The 25,225-nt window shown below is 36.2% G+C and overlaps 2 protein-coding genes and 1 long non-coding RNA gene across 3 annotated transcripts; 2 read left to right on the top strand and 1 right to left on the bottom strand.

Annotated features, from left to right (window-relative positions):
• Positions 1-271: 271 nt before the first annotated feature.
• Positions 272-19,594, bottom strand: LOC105057707 (uncharacterized). Its single transcript, XM_019854819.3, has 2 exons — positions 18,822-19,594; positions 272-1,357 (listed from the first exon to the last, which is right to left on the bottom strand). The coding sequence occupies exons 1-2, from the start codon at positions 19,503-19,505 to the stop codon at positions 593-595; spliced, it is 1,449 nt and encodes a 482-aa protein (XP_019710378.1). The 5' UTR covers positions 19,506-19,594; the 3' UTR covers positions 272-592.
• LOC140853760 (uncharacterized) lies at positions 6,206-15,655 on the top strand. Its single transcript, XM_073248700.1, has 4 exons — positions 6,206-6,493; positions 6,680-6,775; positions 15,485-15,525; positions 15,625-15,655. The coding sequence occupies exons 1-4, from the start codon at positions 6,206-6,208 to the stop codon at positions 15,653-15,655; spliced, it is 456 nt and encodes a 151-aa protein (XP_073104801.1).
• Positions 19,595-23,300: 3,706 nt separating the features above from the next.
• On the top strand, positions 23,301-24,616 carry LOC105057706 (uncharacterized). The gene is made up of 2 exons (XR_834021.4): positions 23,301-23,384; positions 24,418-24,616. It is a non-coding gene; the product is annotated as an uncharacterized lncRNA (long non-coding RNA).
• Positions 24,617-25,225: the final 609 nt, after the last annotated feature.

The raw sequence follows: 25,225 nt of genomic DNA, 5'->3' as shown, positions 1-25,225 counted from the left end.
AATGCTCATGGTCAACAGCCACAACAGACAAGATGCCTGAAGAACGTGGGAATAAATAGCAAATACTCAGTAATTCATGCATCTTTCTTTGTCAGTAAAAGGGCGACTGCTGACATCATGGCATCCTGCACAGAATGCTACTGCAAAATGGACATCTGTCATCAATTTAAAATGGGATTGCCTACGTAATACCAAATGCCACATATATGAATGGAGTGATAGTTACAGAATCTGCATCCTTCACATGGTTGATTAAAAAAATTAGCTTTGAGATAATATTGATTGTTCGGTTGCTTCAGACTACTCACAGTCCATGCTTCTGATGGTTACCACCAGCACACAGGAAATTTCAAGGGAATTTCCTCCTTTTTTGTTGGTTAATAAAAAAGACATGGAAGAACTTGCATTTATCTTCTAAAAATTACAGCAGCATACTACTGTCTCAACATGATTTTGATAATGGTAGGGATAAAAGACCATTGTGGCCTATTCCATTAATGGAAAATGAATGTAACTTCTCTCTCATCGGCAAAGGCAATCAAAGAGATTTTACTTCAGAGGTGCCATTGTCATGGCCACCTGCCCATTATATTTATTCATCATCATCATCAACAACATAATCATCAGTATCAGTAGTTTTATCATCAGTGTCAAAACTTTCATGGTTGTCCAAGGAGTTAGCCTGCATTTGTTGAAAATGGCTGATATATTCTCTTGCCTCAGAGATGAGAGCAGTCCTTGCAGCTTTGAGAGCTCCAGTTCCCAACTCACTGCTGGTCTTCTTACACCTATCAGCAACAGGGTTTGCAGTCTTAGTGCATTTTCTTCTCCTTGCATCTCTATAGTGCAGGTGATCAATGTACTTCTCGTGCTGAGCTATGTTCTTTATCTGCTTCAGAACTTCAGGACTTGGATCAGCTTGGCTTGCGTTGAATCTTGAGAGCATTTTTCTGTGCGATGATGAAGAACTCTCATTGCATTTTTGGAGAAAACTGGAGGGATTCCTTATGCAATCAGGTGTTTCAGGTGACATAATCTCTGGTAGTTCCAGATACAATGAATTTGGTGAAGTTTCAAGATTTGAGAAATGATCTGCTTCCTGGCTTCGATCAGTGAGGCAGTGCTTCCTTAGTAAATGCCTTGCTGTCTTCTGTGCAACAAGACTCTTCTGTTTCCTACTTCTAACTCTTTTGATTTTTGTCTCCATAAGTTCTTTCATTTTACTTCCTGACAAAGTAAAACTGCCTACAGGAGAAAAATTCGATCTGTTTGCCCTTGAACGAGGTTGAGGTTGAGTTGGGGTTGCAAGGTCAGCATGGATTCTGTTGAAGCATTCGTGTGCAGTCTTTCCTGGCACCTACAGAAATTTATAATATCAGATGTTATCTTACAACTTGAATAACTTTATGGCAATGCCAACATCTCAGGACTTGATTCAGAAGAAATATGGTAAAATACTTATCATGCATGTGCAGGAAAACTCAAATAATTTCAGCTGGCTTAAAACAATGGAGTGATAGAGATTTCAGGTTACTAATGTGGTCTAAGGAAGATTGCAATTTCTACTTGGATATTTGCTTTACCAGGCCTTATACACAGAGTAATATCATTAATATGATTAATAAAATATATGACCACCTGTGTGGACAGAAATTATATCGGCATTTGAATTGTAACAAGTGCATGAGTTGAAGGAACAAGACATTAGTCAACCACACCACCACATCTCTGCATTGCAAGCAAAGATAACACAATATTTTAAGCTCAATTAAATGTGATTTTTTTTAGTAATCTAATCATAGACATGAACCAACAAGCTTGATAATCATCCTTGTAAATAGTAAAATCGACAAAGAAATTTTATCTAGAAAACATAGCTAGTTTCGTTAAAAAGAAAAAGGGAACTAATTTGACTGGATAGTAAATTTCCACAAATGGAAAGACACCAATCATCTAATGACACCATTTCTAGAAGCAAGCAAGCTATTGTTTGTCTCCAAGAGAGCCCTTGTGGAACTTAAAAGGCAGTACCTAGGACACCCACATGATAGGCACGAACGATTACCTTTAGAAACAAAGACATCTATGTTGGAACATAGCTTAAAGAATTTTTGAGGTGATTTAAAAAACTAAAAAATCTAACAAAACCTTATTGTGAAAAAATTATAAATAACTTACAAAACAATAAGAAATAAAAGTGATCAAATCTGGAAGCATGTTAGATACTGTCCTTATTGAATTTGTGCCCTAGAAACTAATTGTTGGCTGACACATTATGTATTTTCAGGGCATAAATTTGTACTTGTAATACTTTCATTATAAATAAAGGACTTTTTCTTTCCAATCATGCTTATGTGTCCATGATTTGTCCTAGAAATTAACAAAGATAATTTTTGTATATCCTTAAAGAGTTAAGAATTTGAGACATACATTAATTAGTGGTTAATTTCTAAATGCTCTCGATCAAGGGATCATCACGGAGGACAGTGATCAATCCATTTGAGATCGGTGCACGGTTCACCTCCCTTGAAGGCAGATGAGTCTTGGATCTGCAGTGTAGAGACACTGAGGTGAAAGTACAGGTGGTTGTTAGAGAACAACTTGCACTGAGCGTGACCAACACGAAAACCACATGGATACGTACTCACTCATCAGTGGTCTTCTCGATGCTGCAGTGGTATGAGTGGTCCTTTGACCTGCGGTGATATTGGCTATTCGCAGCGAGGCTATTGAGTTTGACTGCACGTTCTCTTGGTCCCTAGCCATTCGAATCCTTGCTGTGTATGTTGGCTTCAGTAGGTTCAGGTTCGCTGTTTGGAGTAGGATGCACCTAGATGGAATTTATCGATCTTGGTAGAAAAGGAGAAGTTCTATATGATTTGCAAGATTGAGTTCAAAAAGTCTTTGGCTAAAGCAAGAATGAATACTGAAAAAGAATTTTCATGGGATTCACAAATGAACTCGAGTCGAGCCAATCTTACATAAGACTGACGATGGAGTTTGACGAGTTCTCCATGACCTCCATCAAGTCGGGACTTACGATAGAAGGAGTAAATCATACGATAACTGCACCTAGGGGTTCATTTTTTCATTCTACTGGATCGCCACTATATACTGCTAGGTGTCACTGATGGATTGTGAGACTCATCGGGCATCATCTTAATGATCGATGACCCTCGAAAGGTAGAATTGAAAATGTTTCAATCCATCGAACTACCAGATAGAATGCAACCTATGAGGTCACACATTAAGGGATTTAATCTCGAATTTGCCAATTGGGCTTATGAAGTTTCAATTGGATTAAGGTTTATTTGAAACTCTATTAGGTTTATGAGAATCATGCTAGCACATGGTTAAACCTAATTCTTCTCGAGACTTTGATTTGATCAAGTTCATAGCCTTGAACCTAACCTAAATTCATTTGGGTTTAATTGGGCTCTTAATTATAAGTCTAAGAGGATTTAATTAAGTCAATTAGTTGGTATAACTTTCCTAACATCATCTCTTCCATATCTCCTAATTATCTCTAAGTATACATGTGGAATAGATGGAAGAATGGGTGGCGTAATTTTTCTTTTTTGAAAATTATTGAGCGCCATATCCTAGACGGGCCCACCCCCTCTTATGTGTCATGGCGTGAAGGAGAGAGGGTGGGGTCCATGCCCCATCTCTTATGGCTGGAGATCCCTTTGTGGGGCGCCAAGAGTTGGCATCCCAACTACCTGACATGTATTCCATGGATGGCTATTATACATGCTTAAAAGGGCTGATTAATTACCTTTTATATCTAATTTTATTTGGCATAAATCATATTTAAAAGATAGAAGATTCTTATGAGATAAGGATCTACCTTTTTAAGATAACAGGATTCCTAATATGTGTCAGGGCTTATGTCTATTTAAAGGGAGGTCTCTAGGATTTTTTAATTTTGATTTTTCATCAAGAAAATCTTCCCTCTCTCCATCTCCACGCCTCCTCTCTCTCATATTCTTCCTTTTCATGCCCAAAAGTTGGACGTTCTCTCTTCCACACGCCTAGAAGGAGTTCTAGTGACTTAGAGATCAAAGATCGAGGAGAAGAAGAAGAAGGCTGCAGATCAAGGAGTTGATCTCTCAGTTAAGATCAAAAGAGTTGATCAGAGTCCTCAAGGCCAAGGTTCTTCTTGAGAAGAAGAATCTTCCACGAGAAGAAAAATTCAAGATTGATCCCGATGGATACCCGTAGAGGCCGAACACATGTGCGGCTCCATCTTCTACGAATGCGAGATCATCTGAAGCGGTGAATTTCTATCCATACAAAGGTAATGAGATATGATCTCATATTTTTTTTAAAATTTCAGATTAATTATATGTATTTTTTCTGGGCTTGGGTAGGTTTAGATCTGGTATCTTGCATGTGGGGTTAAAGGGTTTAACTCGATTTATTTTTTGCTGCATGTTTTCAAAATTTTAAAATCTACACATGCTGCCTACCCTGTTTTCTATTAGTGATATCAAAGCCAGATTTTTTGAAAACACATATGATCTGGTTTTTAGGTTAGATCTGAAAGTTTTAATGATTTAAAATCAATTTTGTGCTGATATAAGGTTGTTCTGGTATAGAATTTACTCCCTATACTGCAAAGATTGTCCTAGCACGAGATTGATTGATTTTGAAAACTATTTTTGAAATAATTAAATCAAATCTTTTAGATCTGAAAATTAACATATATGATATGTTTATTTTCGATTTAGATCTGAAATTAGAATGATTAAAAGTTCACATCAAACTGGTATAAGGTTGTCCTGATATTAGGTTTACCCCCTATATTATAAAGGTTGTCCTAGTTTGATGTGAATCAATTTTTGAAAAGGTACTTTCAAAATATTTTAATCATTATTTTAGATCTGATTTTATACATATTTAATATGTGTAAATTTAGTTTTAGATCTGAAATTAATGTATTTGTGATGCATATTTAATTTAGATCTGAAACTACATATACTCGATATATGAAACTAAGTTTAGATCTAAAACAGTTTCAAGATCATAAGCCATTAATAGCATGCAATAAAATATAATCTAAAATCATTTTTAGATCTAAAATTAAGTTATTGCATGTGGGTATGGATTGAACAAATTAGATCTAAGTGACCAAACTACAATTAGGGTCTAATTGATTAAATCAGGCTAAAATCTATTTTTCGATTTTGAGCAGTTGATTGAACCTCATCGATGGATGATTGGGATTAGATCAAAGGGGTTCAAAGTCGATTTTAATTGTAGTTGATCGCATCAATTCACATTTTGATGTGAGTTGATTGACTCAAGACCAAAATTTGGCTCAGTGGCTCGGATCCATTTCAATAGGTTAATCTAATCGATTCTAATCGACTAATTTGGTGTCTAAGGCAAGTATTTAGATGGTAGTTATTTAATTGGTTCCATTGTCTGACCTAACCAATTTTGATTGGTGTCTAAGGAAAGCAACGAGAGGACCCCACACATCTTAACTTACCTGGCCATATTGAAAAATTTAGTTTCGTATTAGGTTACTTGTTGACTCGAATTCACCCATGCCAGCAAGGCTGGTTAGACATATTGATGTGCTAATCTAATTTAATCAGTCGGATGTCAGATCTGCTGATTTAGAAGAGATCTAAACCCAAATCTCCTCATTAAATATTAAGTCTAGAGGTCTTTCATCATTGTAGAGATGTGGGTGTTTTCCTGGCGTTGATTATTCTCGACTGGTTACAGTGGTTCGGTTGCATCGGAAAGGTACAACCACTCTATTGACATGTGATGTCTCGGGGTAGAGATGGGGTTGGGCTCAATAACTATTAGGTGAGGGTCCCAATGACGGCTTTGCACCCGCTGGTGAACGATGGGTTTGACTTAACTAAGAAATGTACCAATAACTGTTAGGTGAGGCCACAGGACTTAGAGATCTAGCCCGTTGCATCTTACTTAGTGAAGCAATGGATAAAGTATTGTCCACTCATCGGTCTATCTCACCAATAACTGTTAGGTGAGGTGTGTACAGATTAATGAGACCGCAGTACCCACTTGAAATCGATCGCGTATAGATTTTCGTTTCTCCGCCTAAGGAGTGTGAGAGATTTGAGAAAATAATGAGAGTTTTTTGTTTGTTTTTAAAGTCCCTAAAATAAACAATATTATAAGTACAAAATCTAATTAGAAACTGTTCTCTCTGCAGATAACCATGTCGAGTTCAAACCCTTTAGCCCGAATCCTCGATACAAATAGGTTGACTGGCACCAATTACAAAAACTGGCTCCAGAATTTAAGAATCGTTCTCAATTCCGAAAAGCTCACCCATGTCCTCGATCAGGAAGCGCCTGAGTTACCTGCTCGTCTATCCGCCGATCAACGAGCTACACTTGAGAAGTGGATAAACGAAAATAACAAAGCAAAATGCTACATCTTAGCATCCATGTCCAATGATCTTCAGCAACAGCACGAAGACATGAGAAATGCCAAAGAAATGCTAGTTCACCTGCAAGAGTTGTATGATGAATAGAGTCACACAGCTCCTTTTGAAGTCTCCCGGAGACTTTTCAGAGCAAAAATGCGTGATGGACAGGCCGTCAGTGATCATTGTTTGACAATGATCAAGGATATAGAGGAGCTTCAGAAGCTCGGTATGAACATGGACAAGGAACTGCAAGTGGATCTGATCCTCCAGTCTCTTCCTGACTCATATGGACAGTTCATTATGAACTATTACATGAATAAGATTGATGCTACTTTGCCAGAGTTATTGAATATGCTGGTGACTACAGAGGGCACCTTGAAAAGTTCAAAGGGCATAGTTCTGGCTGTGGAGCGGGCTTCCTCCAAAAGGAAGTCTTCTTTCAAGAAGAAGAAAAAGCCCGCAAAGAAGCAAAAGAACGAGGCCAAGCCCAAGAAACAAGTTCCGAAGAAAGCCGACGATAAAGAAAAATGTTTCCATTGCAATGTCGAAGGCCACTGGAGAAGAAACTATCCGGCCTACCTGGCAACTGTCAAGAACAGAAAGAAGGATAGGCTTTCTGAAGGTACGTCTGAGTTGCTTGTTATAGAAACTAACCTAACGGTTTCCTCTTCTTATAGTTGGGTTCTTGATTCTGATTCAAGTGCCCATTTGTGCACTTCAATGCAAGGTCTTGAAGAAGTTAGGAGGCTGAAGGAAGGCGAGATCACTCTCCGAGTCGGCAATGGAGCAAGGGTTGCTGCTATAGCCGTTGGAACCTACCCTCTGCGACTACCATTAGGATTTAGTTTGTTTTTGAAAGACTGTTACTTTGTACCTGTAGCCAATAGAAATTTGATTTCTATCTCTGTGCTAGCACAGGATAATTATAATTTTTATTTTAATAAAGACATGTGTTCTATTTATTTTGAAAATAAACTTGTGGCACGTGCTTTCTTGATTGACGATCTTTACCATTTGCATACCGATGCAAGTGTAAACATTAACGAACAAATTATGAATGCCATAGGGTCTAAGAGATCTAGAGATAGGATCAGCCAAAAGTATCTGTAGCACCTTAGGCTAGGCCATATTGGAGAGCATAGACTCAACAAATTGGAGAAAGATGGTCTTCTTGGACCATTGACTTCCGAGACTTATCCAGTCTGTGAATCATGTCTTCAAAGAAAAATGGCCAAGCTGCCTTTTGCGGGACAAGGAGAAAAGGCCACTGAGATATTAGCCCTGGTATACACTGACGTGTATGATCTATTTGATGTAGAAGCCAGGGGTGGCTATATCTACTTCATAACCTTTACAGATGATTATTCACGGTATAGTTTTGTATATCTGATGCACCGAAAGTCTGAAGCCTTTGAAAAGTTTATAAAATTCAAACATGAAGTAGAAAAACAGACCGAAAAACCCATAAAGGTTCTTCGATCAGATTGAAGAGGGGAATATCTTAGTGAAAAATTTCGGACCTATCTCAAAGAAAATGGCATAGTCTCACAATGGACACCTTCAGGGACACCTCAACTCAATGGGATATTCGAGAGGAGGAATCGAATCCTATTAGATATGGTTCGGTTCATAATAAGCTTCATAGATCTTCCTGACTTTCTTTGGGGACATGCTTTGCTGTCTGCGATTCATCTCTTGAATCAGGTTCCCTCTAAATCCGTTCCTATCATACCATATGAGTTATGGCATGGTAAGAAACCAACTCTTGGGTATATTAAGATTTGGAGATGTCCGACCCATGTCAAGAGACAGCAGGCGAACAAGTTAGAGACTAGGTCCTTTAGGACTCGTTCTATAGGGTATCCTAAGGAAACCATGAGATACTATTTCTATATTCCTGAGGATCATAATATGATTGTGAGCCATCATACCGTATTCCTGAAAAAAGAGTTTATCCAAGATGGAGGCAGTGGGAGGAAGATTGAGCTTGAAGAGAAAGTCTCTGAAGAGCATCGAGTCCGAAAATCTGAACCCAGTAACGAGCCAGTAGATGTGATACCTCCTCCACCTCGTAGATCAAATAGGATCTCCCGTCCTACTGAAAGATACTTAGGTATTCTTACAGAGAATTTAGAGGAAGCGTTCCTTATGAAAGATAGGGACATTATGAATGATCCCAAAACCTACGATGAGGTAATATTAGATGTAGACTCCGAGAAATGGATGGAAGCAATGAAGTCAGAAATTGACTCCATTAATTCTAACCAGGTTTGGTCCTTTGTAGATTTATCTGAAGGTATTGTACTTATTGGGTGTAAATGGATTTACAAGAGGAAGATTGGGTCGGATGGTAAGGTAGAGACCTATAAGACAAGGCTAGTTGCGAAAGATTATAGTCCATGCGAAGGCATCGACTATCATGAAATCTTTTTCTCCCGTAGCCATGCTGAAATCCATCTGTACTCTGCTTGCTATAGCAGCATTTCATGATTATGAAATTTGACAGATGGATGTGAAAATTGCTTTCCTAAATGGATATCTTGAGGAAGATATCTATATAGAGCAGCCTCTGGGTTTCATGTCTAGTGATAGTGATCACAAGGTCTGCAAGCTGCAAAAGTCCATATATGGACTCAAGCAAGCATCTCGGAGTTGGAACACTCGCTTCAATGATGTGATCAAAATGTTTGATTTCATCAAAAACGAAGAGGAGCCATGTGTGTATAAAAAGATCAATGGGAGCACTGTCACATTCCTCGTATTATACGTAGATGACATCCTCCTGATTGGGAATGATATTCTCATGCTGACATCGGTCAAAATATGGTTGTTGAAAGAGTTCGCCATAAAAGATCTAGGAGAAGCTTCCTACATTCTTGGTATAAAAGTCTATAGAGATAGATCTAAAAGAATGATAGGACTCTCATAGCATATGTACATAGAGGAGGTGCTGAAGAAATTCAATATGGAAAACTCCAAAATGGGTCTTTTGCCCCTTAGACATGACATTCATCTCCCCAAGAAGATGTGCCCAGACACATCTGAGGAGATCCAGTGCATGAGCAAGATCTTTTATGCTTCGGTAATAGGAAGCCCCATGTATATCATGTTATGTACACATCCTGATATAGCACTTGCCGTGAGTGTCACGAGCAGATATCAGGCAAATTCAGGTAAAGAACACTGGATTGCTGTTAAAAATATCCTTAAGTACTTGAGAAGGACTAAGGATTTAATGTTGATTTTTGGTGGAGGATCGGAGCTGAAAGTTGAAGGATACATCGATTCAGACTTTATGGTTGATGTCGATGATAGAAAATCTACATCGGGGTGTATCTTCTTGTGCAATGGTGGTGCGATTAGCTAGAAGAATTTCAAGCAGCCAATTATTGCAGATTCGATCATAGAAGCCGAGTACATCGCCGCCTCTGAAGCTGCTAAGGAAGTCTTTTGGTTCAAGAAGTTCGTTGCAGAGCTGGATGTGATGCCATCAGATGCCATTGCACTGCACTGTGACAACAACGACGCCATAGCCCTTGCTAAGGAGTCCAGACCTCACCAGAAGTCCAAACACATAGAGCGGTGATTTCACATCATATGCAAATACCTCGAGAAGAAGTTCGTCGAGATGCAGAGAGTTGACTCCGCGCTAAATGTAGTGGACCCGCTAACCAAACCTCTCAGCCAACAGAAGACCGAAGCTCACCTTGAGAAGATGGATCTAAGATATGTGGCCAATTGACTTTAGATCAAGTGGGAGTTTGTTGGATTTGTACTCTAAAGTCAATTGTTGGCTGACACATTATGTATTTTCAGAATCTAAATTTATACTTGTAATACTTTCGTTATAAATAAAGAGATTTTTCTTTCCAATCATACTTGTGTCCATGATTTGTCCTAGAAATTAACAAAGATGATTTTTGTATATTCTTAAAGAGTTAAGAATTTGAGACATACATTAATTAGTGCTTAATTTCTAAATACTCCCGATCAAGAGATCATCACGGAGGACAGTGATCAATCCATTTGAGATCGATGCACGGTTCACCTCTCTTGTGGGCAGATGAGTCTTGGGTCTGCAGTGTAGAGACACTGAGGTGAAGGTGCAGGTAGTTGTTAGAGAACAACTTGTACTGAGTGTGACCAACACGAGAACCACATGGATATCTACTAACTCATCAATGGTCTTCTCGATGCTGCAGTGGTATGAGTGGTCCTTTGATCTGCGGTGATATTGGCTATTCGCAGCGAGGTTACTGAGTTTGACTGCACGTTCCCTTGGTCCCTAGCCATTCGAATCTTTGCTGTGTATGTTGGCTTCAGTAGGTTCAGATTCGCTATTTGGAGTAGGTTGCACCTAAATGAAATTTATCAACCTTGGTAAAAAAGGAGAAGTCCTATGTGATTTGCGAGATTGAGTTTAGAAAGTCTTTGGCCAAAGCAAGTATGAATACTGAAAAAGAATTTTCATGGGATTCACAAATGAACTCGAGTCGAGCCAATTTTATATAAGACTGACGATGGAGTTTGACTAGTTCTCCATGACCTCCGTCAAGTCAGGACTCACGATAGAAGGACTAAATCATACGATAACTGCACCTAGGAGTTTGTTTTTTCATTCTACTGAATCGCCACTATCTGATGGATTGTGAGACTCATCGGGCATCATCTTGATGATCGATGGTCTTCGAAAAGTAGAATTGAAAATGTTCCAATCTATCGAAGAGAGTTTCGATGATATTGTGATAGAAATCACAATATATCTCACTACCAGATAGAATGGAACCTATGGGGTTACACATTAAGGGATTTAATCTCGAATTTGCCAATTAGGCTTATGAAATTTCAATTGAGTTAAGGTTTATTTGAAACTCTATTAGGTTTATGAGAATCATGCAAGCACATGGTTAAACCTAATTCTTCTCGGAACTTTGATTTGATCAAGTCCATAGCCTTGAACCTAACATAAATTCATTTGAATTTAATTGGGCTCTTAATTATAAGTCCAAGAGGATTTAATTAGTTGGCATAATTATCCTAACATTATCTCTTCCATATCTCCTAATTATCTTTAAGTATGCATGTGGAATAGATGGAAGAATGAGTGGCGTAAATTTTTTTTTGAAAATTATTGAGCGCCATATCCTAGAGGGGCCCACCCCCTCTTATGTGTCATGGCATGAAGGAGAGAAGGTGGGGTCCATGCCCCATCTCTTATGGCTGGAGATCCCTTTGTGGGGCGCCAAGAGTTGGCGTCCCAACCACCTGACATGTATTCCATAGATGGCTATTGTACATACTTAAAAGGACTGATTAATTATCTTTTATATCTGATTTTATTTGGCATAAATCATATTTAAAAGGTAGAGGATTCTTATGAAATAAAGATCTACCTTTTTAAGATAACAGGATTCCTAATATGTGTCAGGGCTTATGTCTATTTAAAGGAAGGTCTCTAGGGTTTCTTAATTTTGATTTTTCATCAAGAAAATCTTCCCTCTCTCCATCTCCACACCTCCTCTCTCTCATATTCTTCCTTTCCATGCCCAAAGGTTAGGTGTTCTCTCTTCCACATGCCTAGAAGGAGTTCTGATGACTTAAAGATCAAGGATCGAGGAGAAGAAGAAGGCTGCAGATCAAGGAGTTGATCTCTCAGTTAAGATTAAAAAAGTTAATCAGAGTCCTCAAGACCAAGGTTCTTCTTGAAAAGAAGAATCTTCTACGAGAAGAAAAGTTCGAGATTGATCCCGATGGATACCCATAAAGGCCGGACACGTATGCAGCTCCATCTTCAACGAATCCGAGATCGTCTGAAGCGGTGAATTTCTACCCGTGCAAAGGTAACGAGATATGATCTCATATTTTTCTTAAATTTTAAATTAATTATATGTGTTTTCTTCTAGGCTTGGGTAGGTTTAGATCTGATATCTTGCATGTGGGGTTAAAGGGTTTAATCCGATTTATTTTTTGTTGCATGTTTTCAAAATTTTAAAATCTACACATGCTGCCTATCCTATTTTCTATCAGTCCTAAGGCGCATTTCCATTCCTCATGTAGAAAAACTTGAAAAAACCACCCCAAAATACGATCAAGGTCCTCCACCTGCGAGCACAATCATGGAGGTTGATGGAGATCTTTTCAGTATCCAAAAAAATAATCACAATAAAAAAGATTTAAAGAGAAACAGTTATAAGGAAGAGATGGAGAGGATTAGATGGGATGTATCAAATCAAATCTCAAGATGGCCCTTTTATAACCATCCAATATGATCGTTTATAATCATTTATGACTGTTTGGACTTTTATTGATCCATTAAGGCCTTTAATAAAGAGCCCAATGGTCAGAAAAATAATGAGATTAAATACATATGATCATTTGGTAATTAGAAGCCCAACGATCAGAAATTAAAACCATGATAATGAAGAGATTAAAATATTTAAACCGTAAAATAAGGTTAAAATGCTTGGAGGGAGATTTTAGGAAAATTTTTGAGTTTTCCACTTTGGAATCCCTCCAACAATCTCCCATAAAACTCAAAATTTTTTAAAAATTATAAAATAAAAAAATAAATTTCAGGATGCTTATACTATGCAATGTGTAAGGTGACTTAACCTTACTTAGTATAAATAGTTTTCATCTGAAGGCATTGGACTGAACCAGATCTTAAAATACATTTCTTTGATCCGGACTTCAACTACTACACATAGTACAAAATTCTCCATCGTGAGTTCGTGCATTAACGACTCTGCATATGTATCTTGATTTTTCATTAGAGTTACTAGAGATAGCTCATATCTCATATTCACGGCCATGTATGAATACTCTCATATAGGTGAGCCCCTTCAGGGATGTGCGTAATATCACATCTCAAGGAATACCTCTCAAATCTCATTCAGAGATAAACTCTTTCTAATCACTTCATAGGAGCACTAATCATCATAGGGATAGGATGCAGTCTATGACTTCTATATCAGATAAATCACATGTGCTTCCTGACCAACCAATCAGCTTATTATTACCACATTGATCTGTAATCTATAAACAGGTCAGGTCTTGCTACAGGGTATCATTGGTAAAGCCATCTCGGCTAATGCCACTATTTTTGTACACCTGTTTCAAATATATTAATTTTATTCAAGGTGGGTTTCCTCCCTTTCCATCCAAAAAAAAAACCTCTTTCAAGGGATCTCCTATTACAGAGATTAGGTTCTCACTTTTGGAAGGTTCTTTATAGGCTAAACCCCATCCCTCTCGATGACTCTAGGACCTTAGTCCTATTTAAGCTTTTTATAAGCATGACAAATAACAACAAAATGGATAAATAAGCCAAATTTCAAAATATTAGAAATTTCATCTAACTTGGTTGGTGATGATGGATATAATAGGCAAACTATGAAACAAAGGCCTTATCAACTTTAGAAGTATTAGACTATAAACAAAGGAACATGAAAGGAGAAACAACAATTGCATAGCTGGTACTGCATAAAATGAACAAGCTTTTAGAACAGATGGAGAAGATCGAGGGAATTGTGGCATTAAATGCACAGAATATAAAAGGCAAAATAGTATATAGTGCAATATGAAGCTTAAAAAGACGAACAAGTAACTACAAACTAGCGACACATGCAAACAAGAAGCTCTACACATAATAAAGCATCTTATTAAATAGATCTCAACATACTTTCAATCATATAGAGAGCATTTCTTATATAAGGCAAAGCTTTTTGTTTAGTTGATTCTACATAAATTCCAAGTGGTGCAAGGATAACATTCTCTGTAAGAAAAGAACTAAGTATTCTTAATCATATGTGCTCAGTTTCAAGATTGTACAATTATTTCGGTTACTTTTGGATGTAGAGTGCAGTGCATCTTTCTTATTGACCTAGCACTCGATCATAGAAATAAATATCCATAAAAAAATGATGATTCAGCAAGTACAAAGTTGGTGATAGATTTGCTGGAGGCAAAAAAAATTCCAAGCCGCAACAACTAATAGGGGTCAGGTTGGTGTAATTGAATAGAGGACATTTTATCCACAGATAACTTAATGAAAAAGGCTGAACAAGGAATTTTCATTTGAAGGGTTTTTTTTTCTAAAAAAAATATATAACTCCTAAATCTTTAAAAAGAGTATATGGAAGAAAGTAAGCTGCGTACAACTCAATCAGCAATGAGGGATCTAACCCCACAATTTCTGATAAGATGCCAGAAACAGAATAGTATGGTCCTCTGTGGTTAAAGGATGCTAATAACAGAAAAGAAAATATAGTTCTAATCGTTAGATGTCAGAATGAACTAAGCAATCATCTAAAAGTTGTTAATTACTATCATTGTTAATGGAATATGCAGAGACATAATCGTCCAGGCAGAGAACTTTAGGTTGATGACACAATTACAGGAAACTGATGACCTTAAAAAAAATTGTTATAAATTAAAAGATAGAAGATTTAATCAACATATGATTGTAAATTAAGTAGAGTGTCGATGAAAAATTTGGGATCGAGAAATTGGCAAGAAAAAGGGAGAAAAAGAGTCGCAAGTTTGGAGTTAAGGATCATCAGCTTCTGCTAATTGGTAAACTCAAACAAGCACACAGCATTGTACCTTGGTCTTAAGAACAAAAATGCAAGTAGAATTTGGAAAACAAGCAATTGCAGCTACAGATGCCACATAATAGATTTACATCATAATACTTGAATTGTTTCTATAAGCAACCCATTCAAATGAACAAACAACCTACAGGATCTATTTAATATTCTAAACATCTTCTGTTTACAATCGGGTGCCAAGTTGATGATACTGATTTTCAACCGTCAAATAATGCAACCAATGAAATCCAAAAGAAAAAAAAAATAGAGGCAAAGAAAAAGACAGATCCAAAAAAAATGATCAACAATAGAATATCATTCAATGCATGTGGAGTTCACATCCTAATACAATTTACGCACTAGCAGTTATATAAAATATTAACAGGTATTGTGTAGAAAATTCTAAATGAATAAATTCGACAATTGGGTACACTAACTTGTGATGTTCCTGTCTTATTTTGAAATATTCATGTTTCAGCCAAAACATTTTATATTGTGGCTTTGGCAAACTGAAATCAGGTAAAACAGATACTCCACAGTTTTGGATACATTTGATTCTTAAAGGAACACTAGCACCCTGTTATCTTCTTAATCACAATCTTGGGAATTATGCCTTAGGTTGTTGGAATATGGCTTAAAGAATTTCTGAGGTGATTTAAAAAACTAAATAAATCTAACAAAACCTTATTGTAAAAAAAAATTATAAATAACTTACAGAACAACAAGAAATAAAAGGATCAAATCTGTAAGCATGTTGGACACTATCCTAAGGCGTATTTCCGTCTCTCGTGCAAAAAAATTCGAGAAAACCATCCCAAGATATGATCGGAATCCTCTGCCTGTGAGCACGATTGTGAAGGAAGTTGATGGAGATCCTTTCAGCACCCAGAAAAATGATTACAATGAAAAAGATTGGAAGAGAAATAGTTAGAAGGAAGAGATGGAGAGGATTAAATGGGATGTATCAAATTAGACCTCAAAATGATCCTTTTATAACCATCCAGTATGACCGTTTGTGACCGTTTGGGTTTTTATTGACCCATTAAGATCTTTAATAAGAAGCCCAACGGTTAGAAAATAAAAATGAGATTAAATGCATATGACCATTTGATAATTAGAAGCCCAATGATCAGAAATTAAAATCATGATGATGAAGAGATTAAAATATTTAAACAGTAAAATAAGGTTAACATGCTTGGAGGGAGATTTTAGGAAAATTTTGAGTTCTCCTTTTTGGAATCCCTCCAACAACCTAGCCTAGGTAATACTCACCACACAGACGTCTTCGACAAAATAAACTCCAATACCCATAACCAGTTATGCCAAAGATTTTGCTTGAAACAAGTAACTAGGTGCCGATATATACCAATCTGTACGGGTGCCAACTAAATACAGGCACATTCCGTTGTATGCTGCCTGTCCACATTGGTCTACGCTGCTTGTAGATTGAACAAGAAACCTGTTTTCCAGATAGGTTCTTGCACCATACCATTCTAGCAGTGATTCGCATGAATGTTAAGACATGGTATTTTAATAATTGGCCTGAAGATACCAACAAAAGTTATAGTAATGCCATTTTCTCCTCTCAGTTCACAATTCTAACCTCACTATTGTCTCTCTCTTTTTTTGGTAAGGACTAAGGACCTCTCTATTATCTCTGAATTTACAATTCTTATATCTGCTGAGGGCCTGAGGCCTATCCTATTATAACTTCTCTCATTTTAGAAGCAAGACCACTTTTGTTGCCTCTTGAATTTCTACAATCCACCACCCAAGTTTCTTTATTCATTCGTTTACCATTTGACTTCCACAGTACCAGCAATCTTTTACAACAATTTCCCATCTAATCTGATATCATTTTTTTTTTCATTTTGAAGAATGATACATTCGTATTCTTTTAAACTTCTTTGATATATTTTTTTCAAGCATTTTGTAGCTTTTTTTCATCTTCTAGAATGCAGATACATGACTATTAACTTATCCTTGGTGATCAAATTTTTTTTCCTAGTAATATCTTATGACATTTATGTATGTTCTTTCTTTTCTCTTAAAAAGACCCAACATATAGATATATGCATACTGATAGAGTGTAGGCCACCACAAACCTTTCACCAAGTTTCTTTCTCAAAATCCTTGTTCATCATATGCCTCTCCTCTCCTCTACTATTTCTCTTAGATGGCTTTTACTGCTAGTCATCACGCTTATATTTCTTCTCCATCCAGAATGCCTTGCATTAGTAATATCCATCTCTAGTTGCATGCAATTCTCTCCTACCAATTGACTTTAATATTTCTATCCTGCCCACATATTTACAAGCGTAAGCCATTGCCAGTCTTCATATTTACCCTTTTACTCCTTTCAATTCAATGTCCTCAACTAAAGTTTCTTATTCTGTTTCTATTAAAATCCAAAAAGGCTCCAAACAGAGAATCAAAAACTCTTCTTGTTTATAACTAGTATTTTTCCCATCTGTTATGTCGCTTGAAAAAGAATCTTTACTTATTGTTGCTGCTACTGGGACACCATTACAGATGGTCGCTTCTAAATAAAACACAATTTTCCCACAGTTGTATATACCTTTCTTGGGGGGAAAATTTTACATCTTTCACCTAGATGCCTTAACAGAGCCTTGCCATTTCTCAGTGCAAAAAAATCAAGTTGTGTTGCATCAAATACACATGGCTATGGCAACTATTTCACTGTTTCTCAGCATGATCAAGTGTAACTGTGGTGTGTCACTTATAGATAACTGTATAGAATTAGAAAATTTAAACTAAATCCAAATATTGCATACCTCCACTTTACATCTGTCATCAACCATGAGTTGGCCTTCCACCTTTCTCATAGGCCTATTATCAGCATTGCTAGCATTAAGGAATTCAGAGTCAAAATCAGAAACTCATCTTTTCTATGAAAACAATGCATGCCGAATGAGAAAAGTGAACTTTCTTATGTCAACATCTTCTATGAGTTATACTCCAAAATGATGCATTCAAATCATTCAACATCATTTTTTTTAAAAAAAAAAATGTTCAATGAGACCAGCTATATTAATCATCAAACTGCAGAACATTTTAACTAGTCCTTAAATTCACAATCTTGCTAAAATTGGATAAGTGTTCCAACTTCCAAAATTGCCCGCATGGGTTCCAAATATACTCTTACCTACAAGACCTCTCTACAGTTGGCATAATTCAAAGATACTAGGCTTGCAAACCCAATAAAATAAGCAAAACAACACAATTACTGCAACACAATATAGCATTCTTAGGGAAACCAAAAATACATGGACCACTACAAAGATCGAAAAGACAGAAAATTTTGATAAATGTGTTGGTCGAGTATTATCGTAGAAAGCAGCAAATGCATTTTCAAAGCATTCAAGCAACACATTATATACTTCTGATCATGAATTTGAAAGAAATACATGCAGGAAGTTTACTCCAACTCATGTAGACAACTGGCAGCTGCTTGTAAAGGTGCAGATATAGGGAACTCATAAGAAATCTTAACTTCCACTCTGGCATGTCTGCAAACTAGTCTAATTGAAATCTATATATCAACTATGAAATCCAACTGCTCTGGGTACCTAGTAGCAGGTTAATCTAGGAACACAAGATGGACTCATTCACATGTAATTGGAACAAATATGGAGCCAGCCAAAGATTTGCCAATTTTACTATTCGATAATTTACAATCTAAGGACTACAGCAGAACATTCAAGTTAAATTTACCTTGTCAAGAATCTTGAATCAAGAGGATTACATGAAAACAACAAAAATAAAACTGCAAGAGAAAAGGCCTGGCAAAATACCATTTTGGACACCTTCTTCCAGAAATGTGGCGATGGCCTCGCGGAGAAGTAAGCCCTCCGCAACGCCACCTCCTGCTCTTTCGTCCAACCCTCGAAAGTGCAACATTCCTCCACCTCACTTCTTCCAGTCTCCATCTCCGCTTCAACATTCTCCTCTCTCTTTCTCCTCTTCTTCTCTCCTCTCCCCCTCTCTCCATCACTATTCTCATCCCCCGGCACGTCAACGGCAACCTTTGCTGCAACCTTCGAAGAACCCATCAATCTCTCGGACCGCTTCGGCTTGGCAACAAAATCACCATCTTTCTTGGGAATCTCGGCCAGATCAGAGGCAAACCTGGCAGATCTCCTCCGGCTCTGCAAGAAATCGGCATCTTTCTTCGTGACCTCCGCCGCAATGGAGGCTAATCTCGGGGACCTTCTCCTGCTCTGGGAGGCATCGGCAGCGAGAAGTTGCCGGGATTTGAGCGATCTCGAGGGCTTCTTCTGGGTTTGTTGCGAATCTGACGAAAGGGGAGAAGATCGGAGCTGGGGTTGCTCATTGGAATTCTTCTTGGAATTGGGGTCGTCGTTCGTCTCGGGATGGAGTCGGGGAGACCTTCGGAGAGGGGTTCGGTGGGAGGGGCGTCGGCTGGCGCTGCCATCGCCACTGGGGTCGCTTCTGATGGGGATTTTCTTCTTGGACATTGGAGATCATTAGCGATTAGGAGGGGCTGGGGGGGCAGGTGAAGAGGGAAAAAGAAGGTTTCAAAAATTCAAACTGTGCACCAAGGGGTTGTTTGGTACCCGAATGGTCTGAGATAATTTGATGATTAATGATCTAAAATCATTATGTTTGACAAATCATACTATATTGATTAAAGATTCCAAGGTATATGTATAACTTATGAGGGCATTCTGTACGGGATGATCCATTCAAAATCAAATATAATATGGATGGAGGGAATGAGATCATCACATTTGGTTATACTATAATTATCCTACGTGACAGTGATTTCAAATCAGATCAGCTCTTCAAATCATATCCACTCTTCAAATCACCTCCCAACCTATTGATAGGATATCCATTCTCGAAGTCGAAAATTCAAGATCACCATTATCATCTTGGACTAAAATATAAGAACAAAAATATTCTTCAATCTAACAAAAAACTTGATATATCAATATACTATTAATATATTATATCAATATTATATATATAATATTATATTATATTTGATATTATATATTATATTTATGATATATATTATAATATATTATTAATCATATTATTGTCATATTATGATTCAATGATGATTTTAAATTAGAGTAAAAAATCATATTGTATTTTATATTTATATAAAAATATTTAATAAATTTCTTCTATTTGCCTTATGTTTCTAATCAAAATAAATATTCGTATTAATAAATAATATATTATAAGTATAAATAAAAATATTAATTTCATAATAACAATTAATATATTATTATTGGGTTAATAATTTATAAGACTAATAAATATATTTTTATAGAACATATTATTATTAATATATTAATAAATATTATAATATATTATATATGGATAATAAATATATTTTTATGGAATCTATTATGAGCAGTTTTGATATTATATAATCAATGATCTTAGATTCTTATAGAATACTAAACAGATTATCATGGATACCCAAAGATCTTCATTGGATCATGATCTACTAAATGCAATGATCTTAGATCATTGGTGATCAGACCACCGCAGGATTTGGATTATCGGTGATCTTAGATCACTTTGGTGATCCAATTTGGATCACTAAAGACTATCTATTTGATTTGCTATGGAAATTCCAAATCATCGATCACATAATGCCAAAAATATCCTAATATATCTTAAATAGATTTTTTATATATTCTCAATTCTTCCGTGTCAATGATGTAAACAAATATGCTATTTTTTATAATAAATTTATCATTTTATCATTCTATTTTTAGCAGAACTATCTCAAATTTATGATGTTAAATTTGAACAAATTGAATTATAGTTAAACTTGGATCTAAAGAAGTTCTATGTCATTCAGGAGATCAAATAAAATGAGATCTTTCTTTGATGCTCATATTTGCTTGCAGGCCATCGATCGTATTAAACCGGATAGTCTGACATATCATATATATATATATATATATATATATATATATATATATATATATATATATATATATATATATATATATATTATCATATAAGTTATATATATGACAAGACTGTATTATCCATATTATTTGCAGGCTTTAAGTTTGCCGACCCCTACCAAATGCTTCCCTTTGAATTTTGCCAGGTTTCAAGCACATTTTCAGAAGTATTCCAAATAAGTGCAATAAACCCCAATTTCATTATCCTGGTGAGTGCAAAACCTAAGGAGTGCGATACCGCAAGGGTTGGGTTTCCCGAGTATCGCACTCTTCCGGCGAGTTGCACCCAAGAAGAGTGCAAGGTGGGGTGGGCATGGGATTTAAACAACACCCTCTTTTCCACCTTCAGCAATTCCTTGCGATTGCAATGAATTGTGGTTCAAATTGTTTCCTTAATTGCATGCATCCTTCAACCATAACTGTAATGCTTTGCTTTAGGATGCCACAAGCAAACTCTGATTTGTGTGAACTTTTTTTGAGGGGATAGATCCGAGTGGAATTTAAGTGCGACCAAATGTAGTAGCATTATGTTGCTACTCTGCCCGAATCACTCCCTTGTGCACTTATATTGTCTTCAACTGCCAATACTTGCTAAATTTTAGATAGCCAGCTACAAAACTCTATCTAATCGATGAAACTAATCACTGGAACTGGTGACTGATGCTACTACCAGCTTATGTGCCATCCTCTCCCTTTACTGTCAATCTTAGGGTCCAGTTGGTTGGAGATAATTTTACATAAAAAAATAAATCGCATATTAGATTACCATGTTTGGTATGAAAAATGAAAGAGAAAGATGATAAAAAAATTAATAGACTCCATATTTATTTCTCGGAGAGAGAAGATAAAATAAATATCATGGAGGACTTGGTATTTAATAAATTCTCAAGTGATAATAATTCATACTTGATAAAAATACTCCCTATAAAGTTGCATGTGTAATCATTAAATTTGTTTTGATGTCTTTCCAAATTCATTCAATAAAAATTTTTTATAAAAAAAATTAAGATAGAGATAGTATTATAAAGGACTATGTGATTATAGTCGTTATATAAAAACTAATTTGAGATGATAATGCCATCCAAATATCAAAAAATTATTTTATGCTGAAGGGTATATTTATAAATTTAGCCATATTCCTATATAGATTTACCTCCAATCAAATGTAGTAATCTTTTTTCAATGTCATTTTTGAAAATAATTTTTTCACCAACTAAATATAATAAAAATTATTTTTTCTCCTCAATTATTTTTCTAAATAAATGATTTTCAAAAATTGTTAGATTATCCCATAATTTGACGTACCCTAACCAAACGAGCCCTTAGTTCCACGGTTTATTTTTTGGAGAAAAGAAAATTATATTTTGAGATATGTTCCAGCAAATTAATACAGTAAAATTGATTCTTTATTTCTCAAGATAAAGCACTATTATATCTTAGTAAACTGAATTAAGTTGTATTGGATGCATAGGAGTGCCTGATCTTTCTTCTTTTTCCTGATCTTTCTTCTTTTTCCCAAAGTCTTCTTGTTGTGCCCCATGACAAAATTACATAATATGTAACCACACACGAGATCTGGCTGTAGCTGTAGCTTTGCTTTTGCTCTTTTCCATTGGATATATAACAACTCTGGCTATAATTTATAGCTACAGCAAAAGATCAATTCACCTACTACTGCACGCTTTGTAAATTATATAGTAGAATCTATGATGAAAATGCCATTCAAAATTACATATCCTAAAACCCACTTGATCATTAGCAGTCATACATGAATGCTGATAGCTAAATAACTAGGATTGTATACCTAACTGCTTTTTAATATTATCCATCAGAGACATGGATAGATTGTTACATTTAGTTATGTCAGTGGGTTAGTTTGATGGGTTGCTTGTTTATATATAAATTTGAGATGATTCTTGCACCCAAAAAAAAAAAAAAAAACAGACGGCGAGCTTTCGCCCATGGTAGAAGACACAGCAGAGCTATCCATCAGTGTTTCTAGGACTCTTATCCTAACACCAAGGCCCACCCACGTCACAGGAAGCCAACCCTTCATTGGTCAATATATGAAGGTGGCTGATAGATACGTGCACGTATGTTGGACTTTTAGTTCTCAGAAGGGCGGCTACGAAAAGATTTGGAATGGTAGGTAGACAATTTGCATTGTGATGGTTTGTTAACCAAAAAAGCTTCTCTTCCCCGTCTATATATATATCAGGGTGTTTCCCTGTTGGATTTAGAGCTTCTTAGCTTACCGTTCCTTGTTGGATTTAGGGGCTCTTATCGTTGAGAGAAAGAGAGAGAGAGAGAGAGAATGGGACCAGGAGGGCCTGGAGGGCCGGGACCAGGTGGCCCGGGTTTCGGTCCAGGGCCTGGAGGACCATGTGGCTGCCTCTCTTCTTGGTGGGTTTCAACATACTTTATCTTTTTTCTTCATTCAATTTAATGTTTTCAGAGAATTTATTATTTGTTACTAGGGGAGAAAAAAAAAAAAAAAAAAAGAGAATTTATTGTTGTCCTTACAATTTATGAAACATGGGAGCATTTGTCACCCATATTTGGGATACACACAAGGATCATGCTGTAAGCTTGAAGACTTTGATCATGAATTAGGTCTGATATGGTTGGATGGTTAGAGACATTTGGTTAATTGATTCATGTGACCTTGGTATTCAATGCATCCACAAGGAACCCTCATAAGTATAGTTCTTGCCCTGTGACCTGACTTTTTTTTTTTTTTTTGGTACATGATCTAAGTAATTATTTATATAGTCCTAACTCAAAGATTTATCAACATTGTATTATTCATGGGACTATTTTGTAGGGAAAAAAAAAAGAGGAAAAAGAAGAACAATACCTTAATGATTTTTTGGTTGGGGAGGGAGGGTGAGAATCAGCTTATGGTTCTCTAAATTTTGTCAAAAAAGGAGTTACTACTAAAAAGGAAAAACATATTGTCCAAAGATCGTTGATCATATTTTTGTTTTTATTTATTTTTTTATTTTAAGTAACATTGCTTCACCTTTAGTTGAGATATTAAGGCTGTCAAATGATACTACAATATATTTTTTTTTTGACTTAATATCTCAGTTATTTTGGGCACTACCACATGATTCTAGATGTTTTGATGCCTTTTGTTGGTTTGCCAGAGGTTGTAAGTAGATAGTTTTGTTGCCATGTTTGTATCTAGCAGACTTAATTCTATTGATAAAAAAAAATGCTGTCTTCTATTATGCAGCTCAAATTATCCAACAATTACTTATTAACTATATTAACCTAAAGAAAAATTCTCATTTGTGATTTTTTTTTCCCCTCCTTTTACTTGAAGATAGATGCCTTCTGTTATTTTATCTGAGAGGATTAATTCTCTTGGTTGCTATATAGCAAAATAATCCATAGCCATCTAATATGACCTACTATTTCTTTGTGGTTGCAGCTTCTACTTCTTGTGTTGCTGCTGGTTGCTAGAGGATTGTTGTGGCCCATTTTTTGGTGGGCCTCCAGGACCCCCTGGGCCTCCACTTTGACTGCATCTATAAAACTATTTTATGTGATCAGATGTATAATAAATATTGCAGATGGATGTGTAATGTGTGTGCTTCACAACAATAAAGGAGTGTTTAGTGCTTGCTTCATGTCCTGTATCTTGTATGAACTTCTTTTATTTCATTATGTGGAATGTTGGGTTTGGCATGGAATCAGTCAGTCTATTCTATAACATCTGATGCAGCCTTAGTTCTCAAGCAACTTATGCAATATCTTATAAGTCAATTTGGCCACCATGATGATCTTCCCCCAGCTACCTGTGGGCTTGGCTAACTAAACACCAGAGTGCGTGATGCAGCCAGCTTGGCTGATTCTGAACTTGAAAAAAGTGGAGCATGACACAATTATAATTTAATGTTATTTGATTAATGTTCAGTCACAAAGATATGTTTCAATGTCTTAAACTTGTTTGAACATGATTTAGTAACTATAACCCATCAACCGAAAATTTGGGAACCACAATGGGAGAATTTGAATTCAGGAGATGGAATAAAAGGCAAGCAAATCTAATTCATAATTTTCTAACTGTGATGCTAGGCAAAGCAAAAAATATTATACTGGTTTGGACATTACCCTAACTTTAGCTATGTTAAGTGGATTTTGATGGAACTAATTCAAATTTCTTGCTCATGGATGATTTACTATTCTTTCTAAGATAGTTTAATTGTTGGAAAAAAAAGATGTTCAAAATGCCTAAA

This window comes from Elaeis guineensis, chromosome 14, assembly GCF_000442705.2.
Source record: "Elaeis guineensis isolate ETL-2024a chromosome 14, EG11, whole genome shotgun sequence".
In the NCBI taxonomy this organism is placed as follows: domain Eukaryota; kingdom Viridiplantae; phylum Streptophyta; class Magnoliopsida; order Arecales; family Arecaceae; genus Elaeis; species Elaeis guineensis.
This window is presented reverse-complemented; position numbering and strand designations above follow the sequence as displayed.